This window comes from Grus americana, chromosome 9 (assembly GCF_028858705.1).
Source record: "Grus americana isolate bGruAme1 chromosome 9, bGruAme1.mat, whole genome shotgun sequence".
In the NCBI taxonomy this organism is placed as follows: Eukaryota; Metazoa; Chordata; class Aves; order Gruiformes; family Gruidae; genus Grus; species Grus americana.
In genome coordinates this window covers 18,303,488-18,323,943 of record NC_072860.1, presented here as the reverse complement: position 1 = coordinate 18,323,943, position 20,456 = coordinate 18,303,488, and the positions used below count along the sequence as shown (strand labels likewise).

The 20,456-nt window shown below is 40.4% G+C and overlaps 1 protein-coding gene across 3 annotated transcripts; it reads left to right on the top strand.

The window, feature by feature from the left end:
- Positions 1-1,809: 1,809 nt before the first annotated feature.
- Positions 1,810-20,023, top strand: LOC129209987 (cytochrome P450 2J4-like). 3 transcript variants are annotated; one of them, XM_054835369.1, is made up of 10 exons: positions 1,810-1,956; positions 5,458-5,571; positions 6,752-6,914; positions 8,022-8,171; positions 9,980-10,140; positions 12,620-12,796; positions 15,210-15,351; positions 17,734-17,921; positions 18,587-18,728; positions 19,387-20,023. In XM_054835369.1, the coding sequence occupies exons 2-10, from the start codon at positions 5,566-5,568 to the stop codon at positions 19,563-19,565; spliced, it is 1,308 nt and encodes a 435-aa protein (XP_054691344.1). In that variant the 5' UTR covers positions 1,810-1,956; positions 5,458-5,565; the 3' UTR covers positions 19,566-20,023. The 3 variants fall into 3 exon arrangements, with proteins under 3 accessions (XP_054691344.1, XP_054691345.1, XP_054691343.1); XM_054835370.1 differs by lacking the exon at positions 1,810-1,956 and adding an exon at positions 2,955-3,020; XM_054835368.1 differs by lacking the exon at positions 1,810-1,956 and having other exon boundaries at positions 5,401-5,571.
- Positions 20,024-20,456: the final 433 nt, after the last annotated feature.

The following is a 20,456-nucleotide window of genomic DNA, read 5'->3' as shown; positions in this document are numbered from 1 at the left end:
ACCTTTATAGTCTGTACCATCTTTCCAACCTACCTCATTTTCCCATTTATCTTATTTTTTTTTGCTTCATTTTTGTTCTTGAGTCAAGGCGATCCCTTGACTATTCTTCCACTGCAAGATGTCATTCAGTTTCACAAGTTAGTAGAAAGAATAAGCTCACCCCTATTGTTCTAGAAGGACTGTTACAAGTGGCTAAAAGTACAGTTTTGAGCCCAGCCTCTAGACAAGTTATTAGGCATCATCTGAGAATTAATGAGATTTTCTTTTCAGATTCTTTTTAATATGCCTCGGACATTTGAGCCTTAAGGATCTGAGCAGATTCCAAAATATTTCTAGATAGACTGAAATGTAATCTTGCAGGGTCACCTAATATGAGGTAAAAACATACCTGCATACTCTTACATAATCCATGGTGTCTGTTCATACTTTCTAGGGAAAACTACATGCCAGATTAAATGCAAACATTTCAGAGCATGAAATGCAGCTTTGAATGTGCTTGCTGTGCAAACTGTGTGTAGTGGCTCCAAAGGAAGCTCTGCTCCCCTTTTAGAAAGGAGAGGATGAAATGCCTCCTTGGGGTGGAGAGTCTGAAATACTACTATTCCAGCTCTCTTCATCTCTTTTCTAGGGCTAAAAGACGAAGCCAGGAAAGAAATAATCTAAACTACAATCTTGGTTTTCCTGGGGCAACCCCTTTCAGTGCCACTTCCCTTGTGTTTTCTGATGCCTGCTGAAGGAGAGAGCAGCCAACTGAACTTACCACAAAAACCATGGTGGCTCGGTCTTTCTGCTTTCAGGACCTGATGTTATTTGTAGAAGTGTACAGAGCAGAGAGGGACTAACAGCTTAAGGTGACTACACACTCCACTTTTCTCCCCACCAAGCGAAAAAAAGGTGCAGGACTGGTGTGGAGCAGACATATGAGAAAGTACTGGCCATCCTATTCCCCACAGATCACTCTGCTCTCCTTTCCTTGCTTCTATCTCATCTTCAAAATCCACTTCAGGTGTTCTCTTGCTTGGTCTGCCTTCCTGCTTTCAATTTTTTCTCCCAGTTTGGCTGCATTTGGTTTCACTCTTTTCCACAAAGGCTGGTTTTCAGAGGACCATGCACACTTTGTATATGCTGTAGTGAATCCAGGAAGGGCTGAAGTACCTTGTGATAATTCCCAAAAACATATGAAATTGGACCATACACTAGTGAGATCTCTTTACTGTTTGCCTTCAGAGGGAACTCTAGCCAATTTCTTTGGACTCAGTAGACAGCTCAACTCTGACTGATGCACAAAAAGACTCTTAAGAGAGGAAGAACATGTCTTTACCCTCTCCTGTCTCCTAATGTAGCTGCTTACTGGTTCATCCCCTTGTTATTTAATGTGCTTTTTCACACCTGTGTTTTCAACTCCCCTGCACATTCCTCCATTCATTTTCTTTCTCCATGTCCAAGTTCTCATGTCCTCCATGTCCAAGTTTTTCTTTGGATATTTTCTAGGCCTGTGCTGTCTGCTGTTCCTTTTATGCTTTCCTCTATGAAATCTCTCCACCTATTCTTCTCATCTCACCTCACTCCCATGTCTTATATATTTGGTAGATGTTCCTCATGCTAGTGTCTTCCATCTTCTTTCTGATTCTCTCTTGTATCCTCTTTCTGGCTTTACTCCCTTTCCTACACTATACAGTTGTTTGTCTTTCCCTATTCTATACAGTTTCTTAAATTACATGCAGAGTAGCCATGGTTACATTCCCTAACAGCATTGCTTTGTATGCATTAAGATAAAAAGCTGATAATGACAGTATGGATTGCAGCCACTTCCTCTCCACAAGCAGAAGATACAGGGGAATAACATCATTGTTGAAGAAAGCAGCCTGAGGCTTTATTGTCACTAACAGCAGTAAGAAAATACCATTTTGAAAAAGGAGTGGTTGCCAGAAAGCTTAAGAAAAAAAGACCAAGCAGGTAAGTGCCAGCTTCTCCCATACTCTCTCTGGTAGGTCATTGCTGGTAGCCCTGTCCAGTGCAGTCATTTTGTTGTGAAAATGTGTTTAGTTTTGGAGAACGTAATCCCCGTTTCTCTACGTGAAATAAAAATCAATCAATACTTGTTTCTCTTGTTTCTTGGGCTTCCTGAATCTCAACCCATGCTCCCAGGATCTTCCACGTCCCTGGTGTTAGATCAAGCCTCTGCAGCTGTTGCTTCATCAAAAATCCGTCACGTTGGGAGGGTTTCGGCTGCGTGCTGCAATGTCTGGATTGTGCTAAAAGGCTTGATAAAAGTTTACTACTTAAAAATCATCACTGGGGATGAGTTATTGTGCTTAATATATATAGTCCAAGGAGCTGTGCCATCTAGAGAAATATCTGGGGAAAATTAAGTGGTCACCAATATTTCAGAGTTTCACACCTGAAAATCTGGCAGAAACAAAGATAGCCCTGGAGAAACTGGAGATCTAAGATCGATATGGGAATTTAAACTGAATCTTTGTTTCCTGCCATAGAAATATAATGTTAAAACATATGTGTTTTATTTAAGACCTAGATTGTTACCTGGTGGAGGGAAAGATGGGAATTTACTGTGGTTCCTCAGGAAAAGGGAGGTGATGCTGGGAAAATAGGAGATACAGGGAAAGTCCAGCTGAGTCCAGAGAGAAATCTGGTCTTTGACCAATGTGAAGGAGGAAGGCAGAGGGGCCTGGTGATGTGATGCCAGTGGCTGCCTCATACTGTGGTGGGGAAGCCATTTTAGGAGCTGGCCAGCCTGGAAGGAAGGCTGTGGCCGCCATCTTGAGTGGGCAGCAGGGAGGGCAACTGAGATGTCACAGGCAAATGTTGCAGAAAGATCTGGGAAAAAAGCACCTGGACTGGTGCCTGGAGACAACCTGAGGGGAAAGCAGGCTGCTGGCTTGCAGGGGAATGGTTTACGCAACTGTGTCACGAAGCTCTTCAGAAGGAACCATGCAACCTCCTTACAGAGCAGCTTCCCATAATGGCTGCCCCACACAGGATGGAGGAGAGCTGGCGCTGTGAGTGCCACCTCATGCATATCCCTTCTCCAGCATGGTGGTGACTGCCAGTGCTGATCTGCTTTCTGTTCAGCTCTATTTCTTGCCCTTTTATTTTTTCCTCTCTGTTCCTGCCCCTGTGGTGTGCCCCCATTTTAGATGGGGAAGGAGGACATGACTGCTGCCAGGGCAGGGCCTCGGCATCATGGAGGGAAGCAGAGGGCCAAAGTCTGGAAAAGACAGGAAATCTTCTCCCTCCATCAGGAAAACACCACCTGGAAATAGGTTTTAAAGCCTCCTGAAGTGGCCAGAGCATAAAAGGAGACATGGAACCCCATATCTGAGGAACTTTTTAGCAGAAACGATGGCAAAATAATAAGGAAGGAGGAGCTTCAGGCTGGTGTTAAGACTATGACAAAGGATGTGGATTAATCTGACAAGGGGTTAAAGGGACCAATGGTATTTTAATACTTGGATTTGTGAGAAATAATTGATAATGTAAAAACTCAAATCTGCAAGGCTAAGAAAGAAATAAAGGTCCAGCTGCGAGGCTGCAGCCCTTGTGTCGGTGAAGGCCCTGGCCTTAACTTCTTCACTTCCCCATGGGAAAAGTCACTGGGCAAAAATGGCTTTTCCTGTTGAGGAAAGTCATTTAGATGGAAAAATCTTTGAATATCTAAAAGGCCAAGGTACTACATTGATGCCAACTGAAAAATTCTGATCAATTGGTGAATTTTAAGTAAATTTTGTAAAATTACAGTGGATACAGGGCAGATAAAACTACTAATCAGAATTTCTCTTTAAAGAGAAATTTTTTTTCCCTGTTGGAGTGGAGAACTAAATTAGAAACGAATGCCTTGAAATATAAGCTTTTTATTCTAAACAAACAAAGCTTTTGTGGAAACAGAGAAATGGCCGTTTCTTGGATATTACACATTAATCAGTTATGCTTTAGCAGTAACGAAGTGCAGTGGTTGGAGGCTAATTGACGTGGAGGTCTGGAAACTGTGGGCTCGCAAACTCCAGGCCGTTCTTTGTGGATAAATGTGTTTCATGTCCCAGAGCCGCAAATCCTGTGAAACAGTTTCTGTCCTGAAGACAGGACGCTTGAAAGAAGCAAGCTGAGGCACAAGGTGTCTTGGCAGGTTTTCAGAAGATTAGTGAAAACGTATTTCTTTCATGAGCGTTTTGCTTTCAGAGGATGAGTGTTTTTCACAGGGAAGCATTTATTCACCCGTTTTAGCATTTCAATCTAGATCTGTAACACAGGGCTGTAACTGTCATTGTTATGTGGTGCCCAGAATCCCTCTCACATGGTTTTCGTGGTCTGATTGTAGGCACGTGAACTCCCCTGATGGTAGATTTATACTTTCTGCGTGTGTTGAGGCTTGGCAAAGAGCCTTGGCTACAGACTGCTTTTATTCTCAAGTTACCAAGTATGGCGCACGCATGTCATGACTAGTTCTTGCTGGGGCCCTTAGTTCTGGTTGTAGATCAAGACTCCTAGTGGGTTTTTCCCATTTTTTTTTTTTTGTTTGGTTGGGTTTGGTTTTGGTTTGGTTTGGTTTTAAATCTGTGTGTTTCATAATAGATGTACTTTCTAGATGCATATGCTTTATTTATCTGGTAAGCTTTCTGATGATTGCTCAAAATATCCTTTAGGGTATCCACCTTTATGTCAAGATCGAAAGGGGAAATTCAAAAGCAGGCAAATCCCTCAGTGAAGTTAGCTATTGCAAATAGGTTAGAAAAAAAAGAAAGTGAGGTTATAAAGTAAACCAGTTATGTTTTCAATTAAATGTGAAAGCCTAACAAATTTTGCTTTTTGTACTAAACATTCGATACTCGTATATCTATCTTAAGATAAATGTGGGCTTTTAACTTTTATCAGCCTTGCCATTACTGGATATATGTATATATGGAATATATACAAAACATGTTAAAAACTCTGAGATTTAATATCCACTTACATTTGCATGCTTAATTTGTATGTATGGCTATTGCTTTTCTAAAAGCATTCATGAAGTATTTGTAGGAGCACATACCATCCACAATTGTTTCAGAAAATTAGATGGAAAACTTAACGTGTGGATATGTCGGAAAATCTTGGCCCTAGTCTTTTAAGACACCGTTCCTGCAAATCCTGTGATCCATATTTGGTAAATATAATCTGAATGAGAGGAGGGAGAAGGGTCTGCATCTCTTAAATATTCTTGAGCACGGGAATGTAATGAGTGGGACAAAAAGGGAGTGGCTGATAATAAAGAGGGAGGGTTAGGGGTGGAGAACAGTTATTATATGAAATCTAAGCTCTTATGAAAAAAACTTGTTGAGCAACCAGCCTTAATAGCTTCAATAGACTATTTTCAATAACGACAAGCTGGTAAAAGCAGCTGTTAAAATGTTGACAATAAGTCAAGTTCTTATAGCCTTGGCTGTATTTCTTTTAATTATGCAGTTTTTTAAGTTGCAACGAGTACGGAGACGACTTCCTCCTGGACCAATCCCTCTCCCAATTTTTGGGACCTTGATACAGCTGAACTTTCAGTTTAATCGTGATCTCCTCATGAAGGTATTTATTTTCAGATACTCCTAATTGTTTAAAAGTCTTTGTAATTTCCCATTTCTCATATTGTTTGCTATGTGAAAACATCCTCTCCCAAAACTACATTGGTAACATACTGTGATTGTTAACTAGCCGCTGTGATATTGCACTTGATTTGGTTCAGAACTGCTGGTTTGGTTGGCAAAATAAGAAAAAGTTATTGCAGCATAAAGTAGTTTGCCAAGCTAAGAAAACTGGTATCGGAAGTTCTGAATGTGTGAAAATCATTCTGATGCTTAAACTTGTCACCTTTTAACACGGAATTTGATGAATTCATGTGAAAATTCATATCATTTAGGATTAAATATCTTCAAGGATAACATATCGGATTTTCAGTAAGGGAATAGAAATACTATTTTAAAAAAATACTTTCACAGCATGGACTTTTAGCTTTCTGAGCACTGGCACTCTCCAGCTTGAGCAGTAAATAGATACTTAAGATGCACTATGTGTGCATATGCTTGTTTGTATTGACAGAATCTAAAAAAACCCCACAAACCTTTATTTTGAGGAGTACTTCTGTGCACAAAGCCATCTCTATTTCATTCTGTTGGTTCTTGCAGTGCTTTGAGGATTCTCGGTAGACAACTCCAGTGGCTTCTGTCACTGCAATTTGGATGAGGCATGCCAGTTATTCTGACCAAACAGCAGGTTCAGGCAGGAAGTAAGGACGCTGTGAGACAGAATGGTCTTACTCAAGTACCTAAATATGCAATGGGGTGGGGGGAAAGAAGAAAGTAACTGGTCCAGTCTCTACAAGCTAGTTACCCTCTGACATTTATGTGTTCCCTTTGCACCACTTTACCAGTACAAATGATAGAAACCCTCTTGAAATAAATTCATGCAGACACCCTTTATCACGTGAATCATTGTGAACTGAGCCTTGGCTTATATACAGCAATAAAAGTTACCTAATGTTTCTTGGCATAGATCTGCGGCTCTGAAAAGCTGGAATATTCAGTTTTTTCCAACAGTGAATGCTGGAAAAGACATTCATGCTTTCTCACAGATAATTGTAATCTTGTGAGAAAGACGGAGAACATCATTCCACCTTAGGGCTGGTCCTGTAATCAGTGTAAAAACAGGTTCATACTCTGCAGCATGTGGGATTTCATCTGTGCTTTCCTGGCTTCTCTCCCATCTATAGCTGGCAAAAATTCATGGCAACATATTCACCTTATGGTTTGGATGGGCCCCAGTGATTGTACTGAATGGATTTCAAGCGGTTAAGGATGGTATGACCATGCACCCTGAAGATGTTTCTGGGAGGCTAGTGTCTCCTTTCTTCAGAGCAATGGCCAAAGGAAAAGGTAAGATTTTCTTGCCATAAATATTGTCTTGAGAAAGTGCAGCTCTTTTGTAGCTTGTAACCACTTCCAAAGGTCCCACAGTAGCAGGGTTTGTCTATGAGGAATGACTGCCAGGTGAACTGCAAAGTAGGGAGGGGCAAAATAGCCTTTGGATTGTAGTAGGAGGAAAAGACCAGCAAAAGAAAAGCGATTCATAATGCCCTGTGTGAAATATTCACTGAAGCAGATTCAGAGGTGATGAGATGAGGCAGTGGTAGATTGTGCCACAGAGAAGTGGAAGAAGAACGGGAAACAGCACGCTTCCTTGTCCTGTACTTGCTGCCTCCTACCATTACATTTTCAATTGAAGAGTGAGCTTGGTGGTGGGATCTTCTTCCCATTCCCTTCCTTTTGTGAATATTTTCTTACTCTCTCAGTTGCATCTAGATGTTTACTGCACTTCTGTTTCAACCTTGCTGTGGGTTTCATACTTATACTGGAAATTCCCAAACTCCTGATTTTCATGAACACATTCATTATGAAATTGCCTTTATTTTATTTGGGACTTTGACTTTTTTAAGGAAACCTAATTCCCCAAATATTTCTAATTTGAATTTGTTTCAGTCTTTGGTGATTCTTATACTGAAAAAAAAAAAAAGCCTGTTAGTATATGATGTTTGTTTCTTCTGAAGATATTTTTCATAAAGCCCAAGTACTGAACTTTTCTGCCCTGTGGACAGGAACTTTTCTCCCTGACTGTGGACAATCAGAACTCTTTCCCCTTTTCCCTTCATGAGAATCATTACCCTGGTCAGGTGAGCTCCAAGCATAGAAGAGAGGGGGAGGCAAGCATTCAGAGAATGCCTAGAGAAGCAGCTGTCAAACTTTCTGAGATAACTGGTTGTCTTGGATCAAGCTTAATCCTGCAGGTCATCTTATTACCCAGTTGAATTTGTCCATTTTAGTCCCGCCCACATGCTTACATGCCACAGCTGTTCCTTTGTGTCTTTGTGTTCATAGGCGATGCAATAGTTTCATTATATTATGTGGTTTAGTAACTCTCTTAATGTAGTCTTTGTCTATAATAAATATTAGCATGCTAAAGAGCTCTTCCTTGAATGGATGCAGGGATTATGTTGGCAACTGGTCACACCTGGAAGCAGCAGAGAAGGTTTGCCCTGAGGACTCTACGCAACCTTGGGCTGGGGAAAAGAGGTCTGGAGCATCGAGTTCAAGAAGAGGCCCACTACCTGGTAGACTTCTTTGCAAGTATGAAAGGTATCTCTGCAATAAATACTGATTTATTTTTGTCATTAGTCTGATGTCTTTAATGTATGAACTGCTCTGTCCTGCTCTGAAATCAAGGGCAGCTTTTGTTCTGCAAGAGAGTGTGCAAGGTCTTACAGTCTCTATGTGGAATGGACTGAAAATGCAAAGACACCAGTCCTATGTTTTCAAACCCAGTGGGAGATTATTCTTGTTCAAAGTTATTTACAAAAATACTAAAATTGGGAAGCAAAAGTGGAGCTTATTTACTATTTATATCATAGAATGCTTAAAGAGGAAAGGGAGCTCTGAAGATGGTCTAGTCTAACCCCTTCTCAAAGAAGGGTCAATTGGAGCAGGTTTCTTAGGGCTGAGTCCAGTTAGGTTTTAAATATCTGCAAGAATGGAGACTTCACCACCTTTCTGGGTAACCTGTTCAATCAGCCCTACAGTAAAAAAGCTGCTTATGTTTAGGCAAAATTTAATGTATTTCAATTTTTGCCCATTGCCTCACTTGATACCACTGAGAAAAATCTAAGCTTCATGTTCTTTATTTTCCTCCATCGGGTGTTTATACACATTTAAGATACTTCCCTGAGCCTTCTCTTGTCCAGACTAAGCAGTTCCAGCTCTCAGAGCCTGTCTTACATAAGATGCTCCAGTCCTTTAATTGTCCCTGTGGCCTTTTGCTCAACTTGTTCTCATATATTGATGTCTCTCTTGTACACCCACAACTGGACCCAGCACTCCAGATGGGTCTCACCAATGTTGATTGGAGGGGAAGGACCACCTCCCTTGACCTGCCAGCAATGCCTTTCTTAATGCAGCCCAGGATGATGTTGGCCACCTTTGTCTCAAGGGCACATGAGCATGCTGGCTCATGTATGGTGCTGGTGCATAAAGATTGCATAAAGACACAGTATCAATGCTGATGAATTAAGTCTTGTAATGCTATTTGCATGTGCTCTGTAAAGCAGTGACTAGACTCTTGTCTTCACTACAACTTTTTATCATGATCAACCCAGTTAGGAGCATGTGAGCTGGATTTCCCAATACTGATCATTATGCAAAGGCACAGTAAATCAGGACATGCTGTAGCTAGCATTGTATCAAAAGTAATTAAATCTAGCCCAATCCCATGGTTTAAGAACTAGGAGAGATTGAGATGTGACCACATGTGCAGGAAAGAAAAGCCCAGAACAATAAGTTGTTAATCAGAATTGTGCATTGAGTGTTGGACAGTTGCATCAGTATGTACATAAATATAGTTGTTTATAGTAATTTATTCTGGAGTCACAAAATAGGGTTTTTTGAGATTAGTTTTTGAAGTAATTGCTTTAAAATTAGCTATTATTTTCTTGACACAATTGGTTGAAAGGAGTTTACAACATTTTATCTTACTGGGGATTGTACATCTCTAGCATGGTCAGACAAAATATAGTAGTATTTCTGTTCTTGCTGAGTAAGGCTGCCTCTCTTCTTATGGCTGTCCCCTCAGATTTCCTTTGACCACAGTGTTTTCAATCATTCCTGTGCTTGAGACTTATGTTGAGTTTGCTTACCTCTAAGTTTGCTCTATCATATTACAAAATATTTTATACATCTGGCATTTCTTTAGGGTGCCACACATTCCTGGGATTATGGGATTGCACCATAGTTGTGAAGAATCAGTTTGAAACTACAATTTTGTAGGAAGATTGCTGCTTCTCTGTGAAATGCAATGCTCTCTTGAAAGTCCTTTGGGTAACCTATAATATTCTCTCATTTCACTAAAGCAGAATAGGAAACATTAACAGTGACATTTATTATTATGGTTACAGGGAAACCCCTGGATCCTTCTTTCCCTCTCGTTCATTCCGTCTCAAATGTAATTTGCGCTGTTGTTTTTGGACATCGCTTCTCCAGAGAGGATGAAACCTTCCATGAACTGATTACAGCCACAGAGCATATATTCAAATTTGGAGGCAGCTTTATTCATCATGTAAGTAAACGATTTGTTGTCTTTTTCTGAATAAGACAGAAAGTCGGAAATACAGATTCAAGAAGTAGCTGTTAGGCAAAAGTTTTTGAATGGGTGAGGGATGTCTCATGCAGCTTTACTGGGCAATGCACTGTCTCAAAGTATGACGGTAAAGCTCTACATACCAGCCTTGGTCATTTGTGTTCATTGTCCTATGTTTGAGTACTGTGATAAGGTTGTTTGTGCCTAAATCTTTGCAGCAAGGCACAAGCTGATGGACTGCTCCTGGGTCCTGTTTGTTACTTGGTTTCTGAACCCCCATGCACAACAGATTCCTGCCTTGGGCATACTAAATGTCAGGTCTAAAAGTGTGATTCACTTGCCAAGTTTAGACACTGTTTTATATACAGTCAACAGAGAGAAGAATGATTCAAATACCTAAGTGTTTTGCCTGTGGCTACTTATCTCCATTTCCTCTATAAGAAGTGGAGACTTTGAGACTTCCCAGTGAAATTCCCCTCCTTCACCCTGAGTGAGGAGCAGTTCTAGAGGCAGGCAGCAAAACATAGGAAATGCTAAGCCAGCAAATATTCCTGTAAGCTTGGCAATCAAAACAATCAGCGCTCTTCTGAGAGTCGAGGACTTCTCTGACACTAGAAGAGGCCTGCTTTGCACAAAAGTGTATTCTAAGTTGCCTGGGAGTTCTGGTTTCACTTCTAAAGTTGTCCCGTACATCTTATGCAGTAGCTTCTTAATGTAAAATACATAAGTAATCCCTGTAATAGATAGATTTCTGCCCCATATCCCATGGAGCATTCTCTTACTGAGTTATGATCAGGTTCCCTTTTGTTTAGCCTAGCTTCGGTCCTGTAAGTTGTGTGTAGTGGTGGCAGGCAAGACCTGCTTTTGGGATAGAGAATATTATACCTCCTTTTCTTCTCTCCTTCCTATCCTAGCTTTTCTTTAGTTCAATGAATAAGATGCTGTTCTGGGAAATAAGAACAAGGGTTCAAACCATTCCAGAGGGAGGGCTGCAATCTTCCCACTTCCTGGATGCAAAATAGGAAATACTTTCCTATTATGTAAAAAGTGGACATTGCTGCATCCACACCCCCATTTCTTAACTGGATTCCATGCTGTCAGGCACTGGATAGGAGAACCCTGTGGACTAGGCCCCTCCAGAAATGGAGGAGGAGTTTTGGCAGGACTGGTAGCCAGGAAGGTGGATGGACTCAGTTCCTGTCTTGGATGTTGAGAGTTAAATTCCACTTATAGTTAAGGTGCCATAGTAGCTGGAAAGTGAATGCATTTGAGAGTAGGAATGCATGTAATCTGGGCAACCATATATGATTAGTCAGACCACAGTTGTATGTAAGGCTTCTGAACCGATTTTGAAAGAAAAAAAATACCAGAGATGGAACTAAACAAAAAGGATATGAAGTTCTGTGTGAATTTACGAAGAGCTGGACTACTACCTTTCTGTGATAAGGCAATGATTAATTGGTAATTGGATGTCTGACAATAAAATTGAGTTCCCAAAAAGACAGAAGTATAGTCTATCTAATTCAGCCAGACTCCACTGAACACCTAATAACATGCTTTCTGCAGTATAATTAGAAGAGTATGAGAATAACTCAGCAAAATGAAGACTGAGAAAAGATAAAACTTCTGCTGATAAATAAATCATGGGATTATGTTTCAAGCAGGAAAAGAACTATTAAGAGAAAATACACTGCAAGTACAAGAACAATGTATACAACTTCCCCAGGTATAAATATAGGCTGAAAATCAGAATGAACTTTCTAGCTATCAGAATAGGTAAAAAGCAACTATTCATAGACCAGATTTTCCCTAAGAGAGAAGGATAAAATTAATCTGGTTGTGTCAGCTAACTCCTTCTTCTTTTTCTAGAAGACAGCACTCAAAAATATCAGGTAGCTGTTTCTCAACATTTCTGTGTTTCAGATGTTTCAAGTTTTATTGACGACCCTTGAGAGCTCTTTTAGTAGAAAGTGTTTTGTGCGATTACCGAGTTTGTACACCAGCCGCTGGTAGCCGGCCCTTGCTTTGGCTTGGATCAACTGCTTTTGCACGTCCTGGTGAGGACAATTTGCAACGGCTTTCCTTCTTCCTTCCCGGTATTCTCCACTGGAGGGCAGGAGGATCTCACTTTTTAAATGCCTGAATCCAGTTCATTGTCATTGACTACAGGAATTGAATAATTGAATAAATTAATACATTTCGTTCTAATTATAATCATTCTAATTGTGAATGAGCTGAAAGCATGTGTAACTCTGAATCTTACCATGAACACAGCTAGAAATTATATAGTATACTGTTTCACAACTTGAAAACATAAGCATAGTCTTTGTCAGAGTATTTTAGTAATGCTGCTAAAACCACATGCTAACATGAATATCACCTTCTCTTTTTAGTAGATCTAAAATGCATTTGCTAGCGATAGAGACTTTGTGGTATCTCCTGTGTGTGACTCCCACAGCTCTATGAAATCTTCCCCTGGCTGATGTGCCGTCTCCCTGGTCCTCATAAGAAGGCATTGTCTTGCTATGATGTCCTGAGCTCTTTTACAAGGAGAGAGATCAGAATGCACACAGAGCGTGGGATACCAGATGAACTGCAGGATTTCATTGACTTTTACCTGGCTCACATTGAAAGAGTAAGTATTTGTTCTACCTGATCATACATTCATGGGGAATAAGGTGAACAGGACCGTTAAACCATCCTCTCCGAGCCCTTCTATCACAATCTCTTACCTTTCATAGACATCCTAATGTGATTCCAGTAACCAGGGACTTGCTAAATCCTTTCTAATTGTTGATACGTCACAGCACCTTGCAATCCTTTCATTAAAGGGCAGGTTAATACACTGCATTTTTTCTCATTGACACAAGTTACAAAATTATTCCAAGATACAAAACACTTCCAGGAAAGAATACTGAATTTCTAAGTGGACCACAAGAGAACTGGGAAGGTTTTGGGGAGAAAGAATGGGATGTTCTGGATAGGATATTTGGCTGGTAAGGGTTTGGATTTTGAGAGCATTTTGTAGGGCAATAATCAGGAGTCAGTGGAGTTTCAGACAAGGCTGGAGAAGAGGAGAGTGCCAGGGTCAGTGAAGTTTCAAGCAAAGGCAACTGGGACAAATAACGGCATTTTGAGCAGGCACGCATAGTAGAGGTAAGTGGGAATCAGCAGGGTTTTGAAAGGCTGTAGGAGGCTTGCATAAGCTGTGAGCGGGGACACGTATCTCTCCTTTTCCTAGACCTTACCAGGATCACTTTGTCTGAATCTCTTGGGAACTGGATCCCCTCCGTACCCCCTGGGCTAGCAGCTGCCCTTCCCTCTGTGACTCCTCCTACCTCCACTTAATCACTCTTTCTTTCTCCTCTTCTACACTGCAGTAGGCCATATTCCTCCTCCTGTTCTGTCTGGTGATAGGAAGAAAAAGGAGAAGGGGGAAGAAGTGACAAGATGAGACTGGTGATACTGGGGGATGACAAGGCAGGAGTGGCTCAGAGAGCCAAACAAGATATATAGGGTTGGGGCTGTCTATTCTTGCAGCCCTGGAGAAGTGGGTAGTAACTGCTGCTCCTGGGTGGCAGTGCTGCCCTGCCAGGACAACCGGTGCTCCTTCTGCCGTGGTCATGTGCTGGTTGCAGCAACGGAGAGCACTGCACCCTCATCAGGGTGACGGCACAGCCAAAATGGGTATGCCGTCCTGGACTGCTGCCTGGCTTGTGTACTCCCTGAGTTGGCTCTCCTGCTGTGCTCGATCACACTACAGAGACATGCACCCAGGGAAAAATGTCTGTTAGCTCTTTTTGTTGGCCAGCTCTTTAGTCTTTTAGCAAGTATCTTATGAATACTTCATAGTGCTTGATTTTTTTTTTATTATTGTGGGGAGCAAAAGCACCTATCTTGTGGAATTCCAAGTATATTGTAACTATGAAATTGTCATTATTGTCTAAGATGGTAATCAAAGAATCAAATCAGATCTCCTTGCCAAGATCAGTTTTCTATATCATAATAAATTACATTAATTTGTATTTCTAGCTGGTAATTCTTTATTAATTGATTTCCATATCAACTGCTTTATTTTTAGGTCCAGGGTGGATGTCATCTTATCTGGCCTCTAGTTCCTTGGATCCTCCTGTTTTAAATTTTTTGATACTGACACAATATTAACACATCTGGTCTTCCAAAGCATTTAACTGCTTCTAAAGTCTTTCACTGCTGTTCTAAGATTTATGAGAATTGAACATCAGTGGACCAGAAATTTTTCAGTGAGCTCTTCTGGGACTCTGCTGGGTGGAAATCATCCAAGTTTGTTTATTAAAAAAATTGAACTGCCTGTAATAGATACACAGGGGCAATATAAAAAGATTAGATGATATTACAAAAGGGAAAAACATCCTTCCCTCTTTCCAATTGCTCGACTGGCAAAGGAAAGGTTCAAGATCCCTGAGCACAACCTCCTTAAATTTAGACAATGAATTCCCCCAAACCATAACAATATTTTTTCATGGTTTCAGCATATACATACATGTCCTCACACTTCTCACTGAAAACTGTAAAACCCCAGAGCAGCTGTACATGAGTCGTTGTGGCCTTGTAGTGAAGAAAACTGAATACCACAGGTTAAGAACTTTTGGCAGCCCAGTGTTTGTTACCTGGTCACTGTATTGCTTGGTAGAAAAACTAACTGATGGAATATGACTTGAGGCATGAAGAATGACATGCTGGTACACATCTTCAGAGGAACATTTACTTATGAAACATTCTAAATGTACCACTATTTGCACAATTAAGCCAACAATCCTTTTCTGTGGAGATCAGGTGATTTAGCTTCACGATTAAAAGTGGAGTAAACATGACTTGTCCATTTGTGAAATGTTGGCTTTTTGTATTGATAATAATTTTTGGTGTCTAATATTCTTTATCAGTCTCTCTGTATTGTACTATAGGCAGAACACATTGCAGCTTGGAACCAGTGATAAAATCACATTTAAACCTATCCTGGTTTTTCTAACTTTCATGTATATACCTCTACTTTTTCATATCATTTGCAGTCCAAAGATGAACCCAGGTCTACATACAATGAAGACAACATGGTTTATTCTATAAATGACCTTTTCTTGGGTGGATCAGAGACAACAAGCACTACTTTGAACTGGGGCCTGCTCTATATGGTGGCAAATCCAGACATCCAAGGTGCGTGGATAAGCACATCACAAATATCTCTGATGCAATAGAACGGTCAAGGCGTAACATTTTCATGGATCAGAGGTTATTCCTAGATACTGGTATATGGCTAGTAGCACATGGACCTTTTTGTACTGGTAGATCTGCACTGGGCAGCATTGGTAGGTCCAGAGTACCTGTATACAGGCTCTTACAGCAGTCACAAGCATAAGGCAGTTCCTGGGAAGAGGTAACAGTTTGGGAAATATGCATATGTATGGGAGGTTGCAGCTGATTGAGATGAAGAGGTTGAGGCCTTTGGGGAAATTAAGATTGTGGTAGGGTAGTCAGTAGAGTGAGAGGACTGGAGTTGCTGTTTGGGAATCCAGAAGGTTTGCACGCATAATCCTTGAAGGAACAGTGGCCACTGCTGCAGCTGCTTGTGAGGTGCTGATGGTCCTTCAAGAAACTGAGTTGGGTTCTGTCTTAATCGCAAACCAACCGATGGCTGAAAACAATTAACCAGAAACTGACGTGTGATAGTAGGGATGTCACTCTTTGGAAACTGACTTCAATTCTGCTTTGTATTGGCTGAGTATCAGTGATGGGGGCTACAGGGAGCCCTGCCCTTCTTTGTGCTCTGTAGGTCACAGAAGTAGTAAAGATAATCACCTAAAGGTCAGTTGGCAACTTTGACTTTATTTTTGTCCATCAGTCCATTTATGATCCCAAGGTATCAGGGTGTCTATTTAATCTGTGATTAAATTAACTCTGTGATTGAGTTTCTTGCAACAGAAATTATTCCAGTTGGGAGGAGAATTTGTTATGTCTATGTATACTTAAGAAGTTTATTTTTAAGTCTAGCTTTTAAATAACCATCAATCACTTTCATAGAGCACTAAATGAAAACCAAAGAAAGAATGATCTCTTATGCTGGATAACAGAAATCTCATTGTTAGATAGCAGAATATGTGCAAATACCCAGAGGAGAACAGTATTTCAAACGGAGGAAAGAGATGAAGATAAGAAAAAATTGCTCAACTTGTAGCTTTCAGACAAGAAGGGTCTACTTAATCTTGTGTTATTGCATGTTTATTATCACCTAATGTAATTAAAGTTATGAAAGTGCTGACTCACCTAAATAATTTTATTTATCTAAATATAATACCTTGTACATATTTCAGAAAGCAGGGTGTGTGCAGAATGATCCTTCCTGGGCTTCTTGAGTCATATATTGCATCTAGACTCTCATAATGAACTGACACCACTGTATCTGTCCTCATTTAATTGGTGGATTCTTTCTGAACCCATTCATACTTTTGCCTGTGTTGACACCCAACGACAATGTTACGCACTTCCATTATGTACCATATGGAAAAGTTTGGCCTTTTGCCTTATCACTGGATTGGGCTCTCCTTGTTCTCTGAACTACTGGAACAGAGATGCATGTTTACACTTACGCAGTGACTGATCACTTCAAGATATACTGGATCCTGAAGTAGTTGTGCTTGATTTTCCAAGCTAGTTTTTATAGAAGGAAATTTACTTAACAATCTTTCTGGATATATATTTTAATTCTGTATGGTGCTTAAATATCTGTTGTCAGGGTCTACCTAACAGTTTTGTGAAGGGCTGCTGGCAGTCACTGAGCAGGCTTGATGTGAATGAGCACAAACTCATCAATGCAGAATGGGCTTCCCTGCATAGTAGTGTTGCTTCAAAGGGCCTGGAAAAAGACAAGATCATTTGTTAAAAATCTAAGGCATTTTTATTATGTGTGTACTGCCTCTCTTAAAGTTTACAAAACAAATTTTATACTTTTGTTCATGCTCCCAGCACTCCTGTGCAATAAGTAATTTAAGTCATGCTATTCTTGATCAAAAGGCAGGTGCCAAGAAGCAGATCCAGATTTTTTAAAAGGTGTTCAGACATTGTTCTAGACAGCATTGCTTCACATAACAGACATCCTGCATAAGAACCATTTCCTTTTAATAGGAATTAGGCTTTTAAGGCCCAGTTTCACCTGGTTTAAATTTCAGAGAGCTATGAGCTTAGTGGTTCTAAGTGGTTGTAGAGGCCCGAGGCACCTAGCCAAAAGAGAACACAAAGATAAATCAGTTATCTCTTGCATTTAAGTGTTGGTAAGGCAACTCTTTGAGTTCTAAACTTTTGAGCACAAATGTCTTTTCTTAATCTACAGTCCAATAACTTCAGACCGGGAAATAGAGCTCCCATATGTTTAAGTTGTTGGAACACCGTGCTACTTTTATTTTCTTTATAAAAGTTACTTACATTTTTACATTAATTTTGTTGCTGTCCTTGTAGTTGTAAATGGGAAATGTCTTTGAAAATGGAATTAGTGAAAATACTTGATACGTTTTTCCACCTGCAATGGTGAATATTTCTCCACAGAGAAAGTGCAGAAGGAACTGGATGCTGTTCTGGGTCCTTCCCAGCTAATCTGCTATGAGGATCGGAAAGAACTGCCCTACACAAACGCTGTGATTCATGAGGTTCAGCGCTTCAGCAATATTATCTCAGTTGGCATGCCCAGAGTGTGTGTGAGGAACACTACATTGCTCGGCTTTCCCCTCAAAAAGGTACAGATGCAGTTTTTCAATTGCTACAGGCCTTTCCTACATCAGTAGAGCAAGGTGCAGATTCAAATCTATTTGTGCCAGGGTCTTCTCCTCAACAGCAGCAGGGTTGGAAACCTCTGGGTCATAGCATGAATGGGAACAAGGACAAGAAACCATCTGCCAGGCTGAGTTGAGTGACAGGTTATCAGTAGTGAATGATACCTGTGGATGGAAGAGGGGATTTTAGCAAGGGTTTCTACAAACCAATGAAGACAAAACCTTAGAGATGGATACTGAAGGATACCATGATTGATTTGTACTAATAAGACATTTGAAAGATTTCTGACTGAATTTTTGCTTGCAGAACACCTTTAAAAGATCCAGGGAAAAGCATGAAGGTTTGCAACTAGCTTTCATCAGAGAGACTAAATCACAGAAACTTCTGATGTTAGAAGTGAAAATGGGTTTAGTACAAATAAAGTTGTTAGTTTCTGTTGACATGGCCACTTCCACTGCCAGGCTTGGACTGACATTCTGTCATGTTCCTTGCAGTTCCTACTGGGGAGATGAACCTACCAGCATCCAAAACTGAACTCTGAAAGCAAACTGACACTGGTCTCATCTAGCTGGTTCTGACTGCTGGGGAGGACTGACAGCCAGAACTGTTAGTGGTTTTCTCCTTTCAGGGCACCATAGTTCTTCCAAATATTGCTTCATCATTGTATGACCCAGAGCAGTGGGAAACACCTCGACAGTTCAACCCTGGTCACTTCTTGGATAAGGATGGAAACTTTGTGAGCCAAGAAGCCTTTTTACCATTCTCAATAGGTAAATGGACTGACAGCACAAACATTAATGGTTTGGATTAGCTCTGTAGAATTAAGATGTCTATCAAAAAACCTATTGGTCATTTATTTCAAACCTCTTTGTGGAAAACAGTGATAAGATCAACATGATTATTTTAAGTAACATTTCCCCACCCAATTCTAAACATTTGTTCTGCTAAACAAATAATAACATGGAAAATCAGAGATGTCCTGACAAATGCATTCATTTGTCATGGGATCATGGTTGTTGATTTGGGGCATACATTTCAACACCAGACGTACATTTGGAAAGTACTTGCAAGCAGCTGTGCTGATGCTTTATGCATACAAAACTGGAGCATGACATCTTCCAGGAAGAGCAAGTCCTTATTCTTCATTTACATGATTGAACGAATTCCTTTAAAGTTGTCACTCAAATGAAGATGAGGGTTTTGAAGTAATTGAAGTGAAACTCAGAGCAGAAGGGGTGCACAGTTATCTATAGCTGCAGATAGGATTCTTTAAAGGAAGAATTACATGAAGTTTTGTGTTACTGATTGCATTAAGTCCTAAAGAAATTCTGGATTCAGCAAGAATACCTTTGCTTTGTGTGAGGATGAGTACAATTGCTTTTAAGTTCAGGGTAATTTACTCACTGTCCTTCCCTCTTCCTTCTGCAGGGCACCGTGTGTGTTTGGGGGAGCATCTAGCAAGGACCGAGCTCTTCATTTTCTTTGCCAACCTGCTGCGGGCATTCACCTTCCAGCTCCCTGAGGGGGTGACGAAGATCAACACAGAGCCCATTTTGGGGGGTACGCTGCAGCCCCACCCGTACAGGGTTTGTGCCATTCCACGCTAAGGTGCAGCATGTCACAGACCATCTATTAAGCAATCTTATTTACTTTTGTGAATATATGTCTTGAGACCATATAACTTGTTTTGTCTTGGATGTGAATTTCTGCTCCAAAAGCCACCTTTTATCCACAGCAGATAATTTTGTCCAGACCCTGTTATCTGCACTTGAAGGTGATCTATTTTTTTTCTCTTGTAAAAGTTCTTTTGATCTGGAGCACACCATCATTCTCAGCCATGAAGGCATCATGCAGTTGCTGTCTGGCCTGGCAGATTTAAATCTGGTACACTAGTGAGAAAATGACAAAATTGACTGGCAGACTTCAAGAATTAATTAATTATCTCTGAGTTATCCTGTTTTCAAAAGCAATGGAGTTTAGTAAAATATACCTGGAAAAATCTGCCTCTTTATATTACTGTCATCACTTATAACATTTCAGTCAACTTTTTGTTGATGGTCACTAATAAAAGATATGAAGGAAAAATAAGCAACTGGTTTTATTTATGGATGAATTACAGTTCACTGAGAATTTCTAGATTTGACCCAGCAGAATATGTATATGGCGTCTTTAAATCTACCAGAGGATAATTGGTTTGAGTCCAGCAGAGAAAAGGTGCAGACTGAAACTCAGTCACAGAGTGAAGATACAGAGAGAGGATTTCTTTTAGGGCAGATACTTTTAATTTTTTAAAATTCTGCCAAGTTAATTTCCGGAAAGTCCTTTTTAACTGAGCAACTGTTTACTCCTGTGGGCTGACTCCTGTTAGGATCAGGTAGTTGCTACAGCAGGTGCAAGGAGCTCCTCCAATGAGCAATTTGGGTTGAGGAGCCTGCTGGATTTAGAGCTGATGGTAAATTGAAAAATATACATGGAAAACACCAGAGATACTTTTTAAT

What these genes read in the sequence shown, in the direction of transcription:
- LOC129209987 (XM_054835368.1), top strand. Translation starts at nt 5,401, where the DNA reads ATGTTGACAATAAGTCAAGTTCTTATAGCCTTGGCTGTATTTCTTTTA. An exon ending in AGCAATGGCCAAAGGAAAAG is followed by an intron (nt 6,915 to 8,021) that starts GTAAGATTTTCT and finishes GAATGGATGCAG; the next exon opens with GGATTATGTTGGCAACTGGT. An exon ending in GGCAAATCCAGACATCCAAG is followed by an intron (nt 15,352 to 17,733) that starts GTGCGTGGATAA and finishes ATTTCTCCACAG; the next exon opens with AGAAAGTGCAGAAGGAACTG.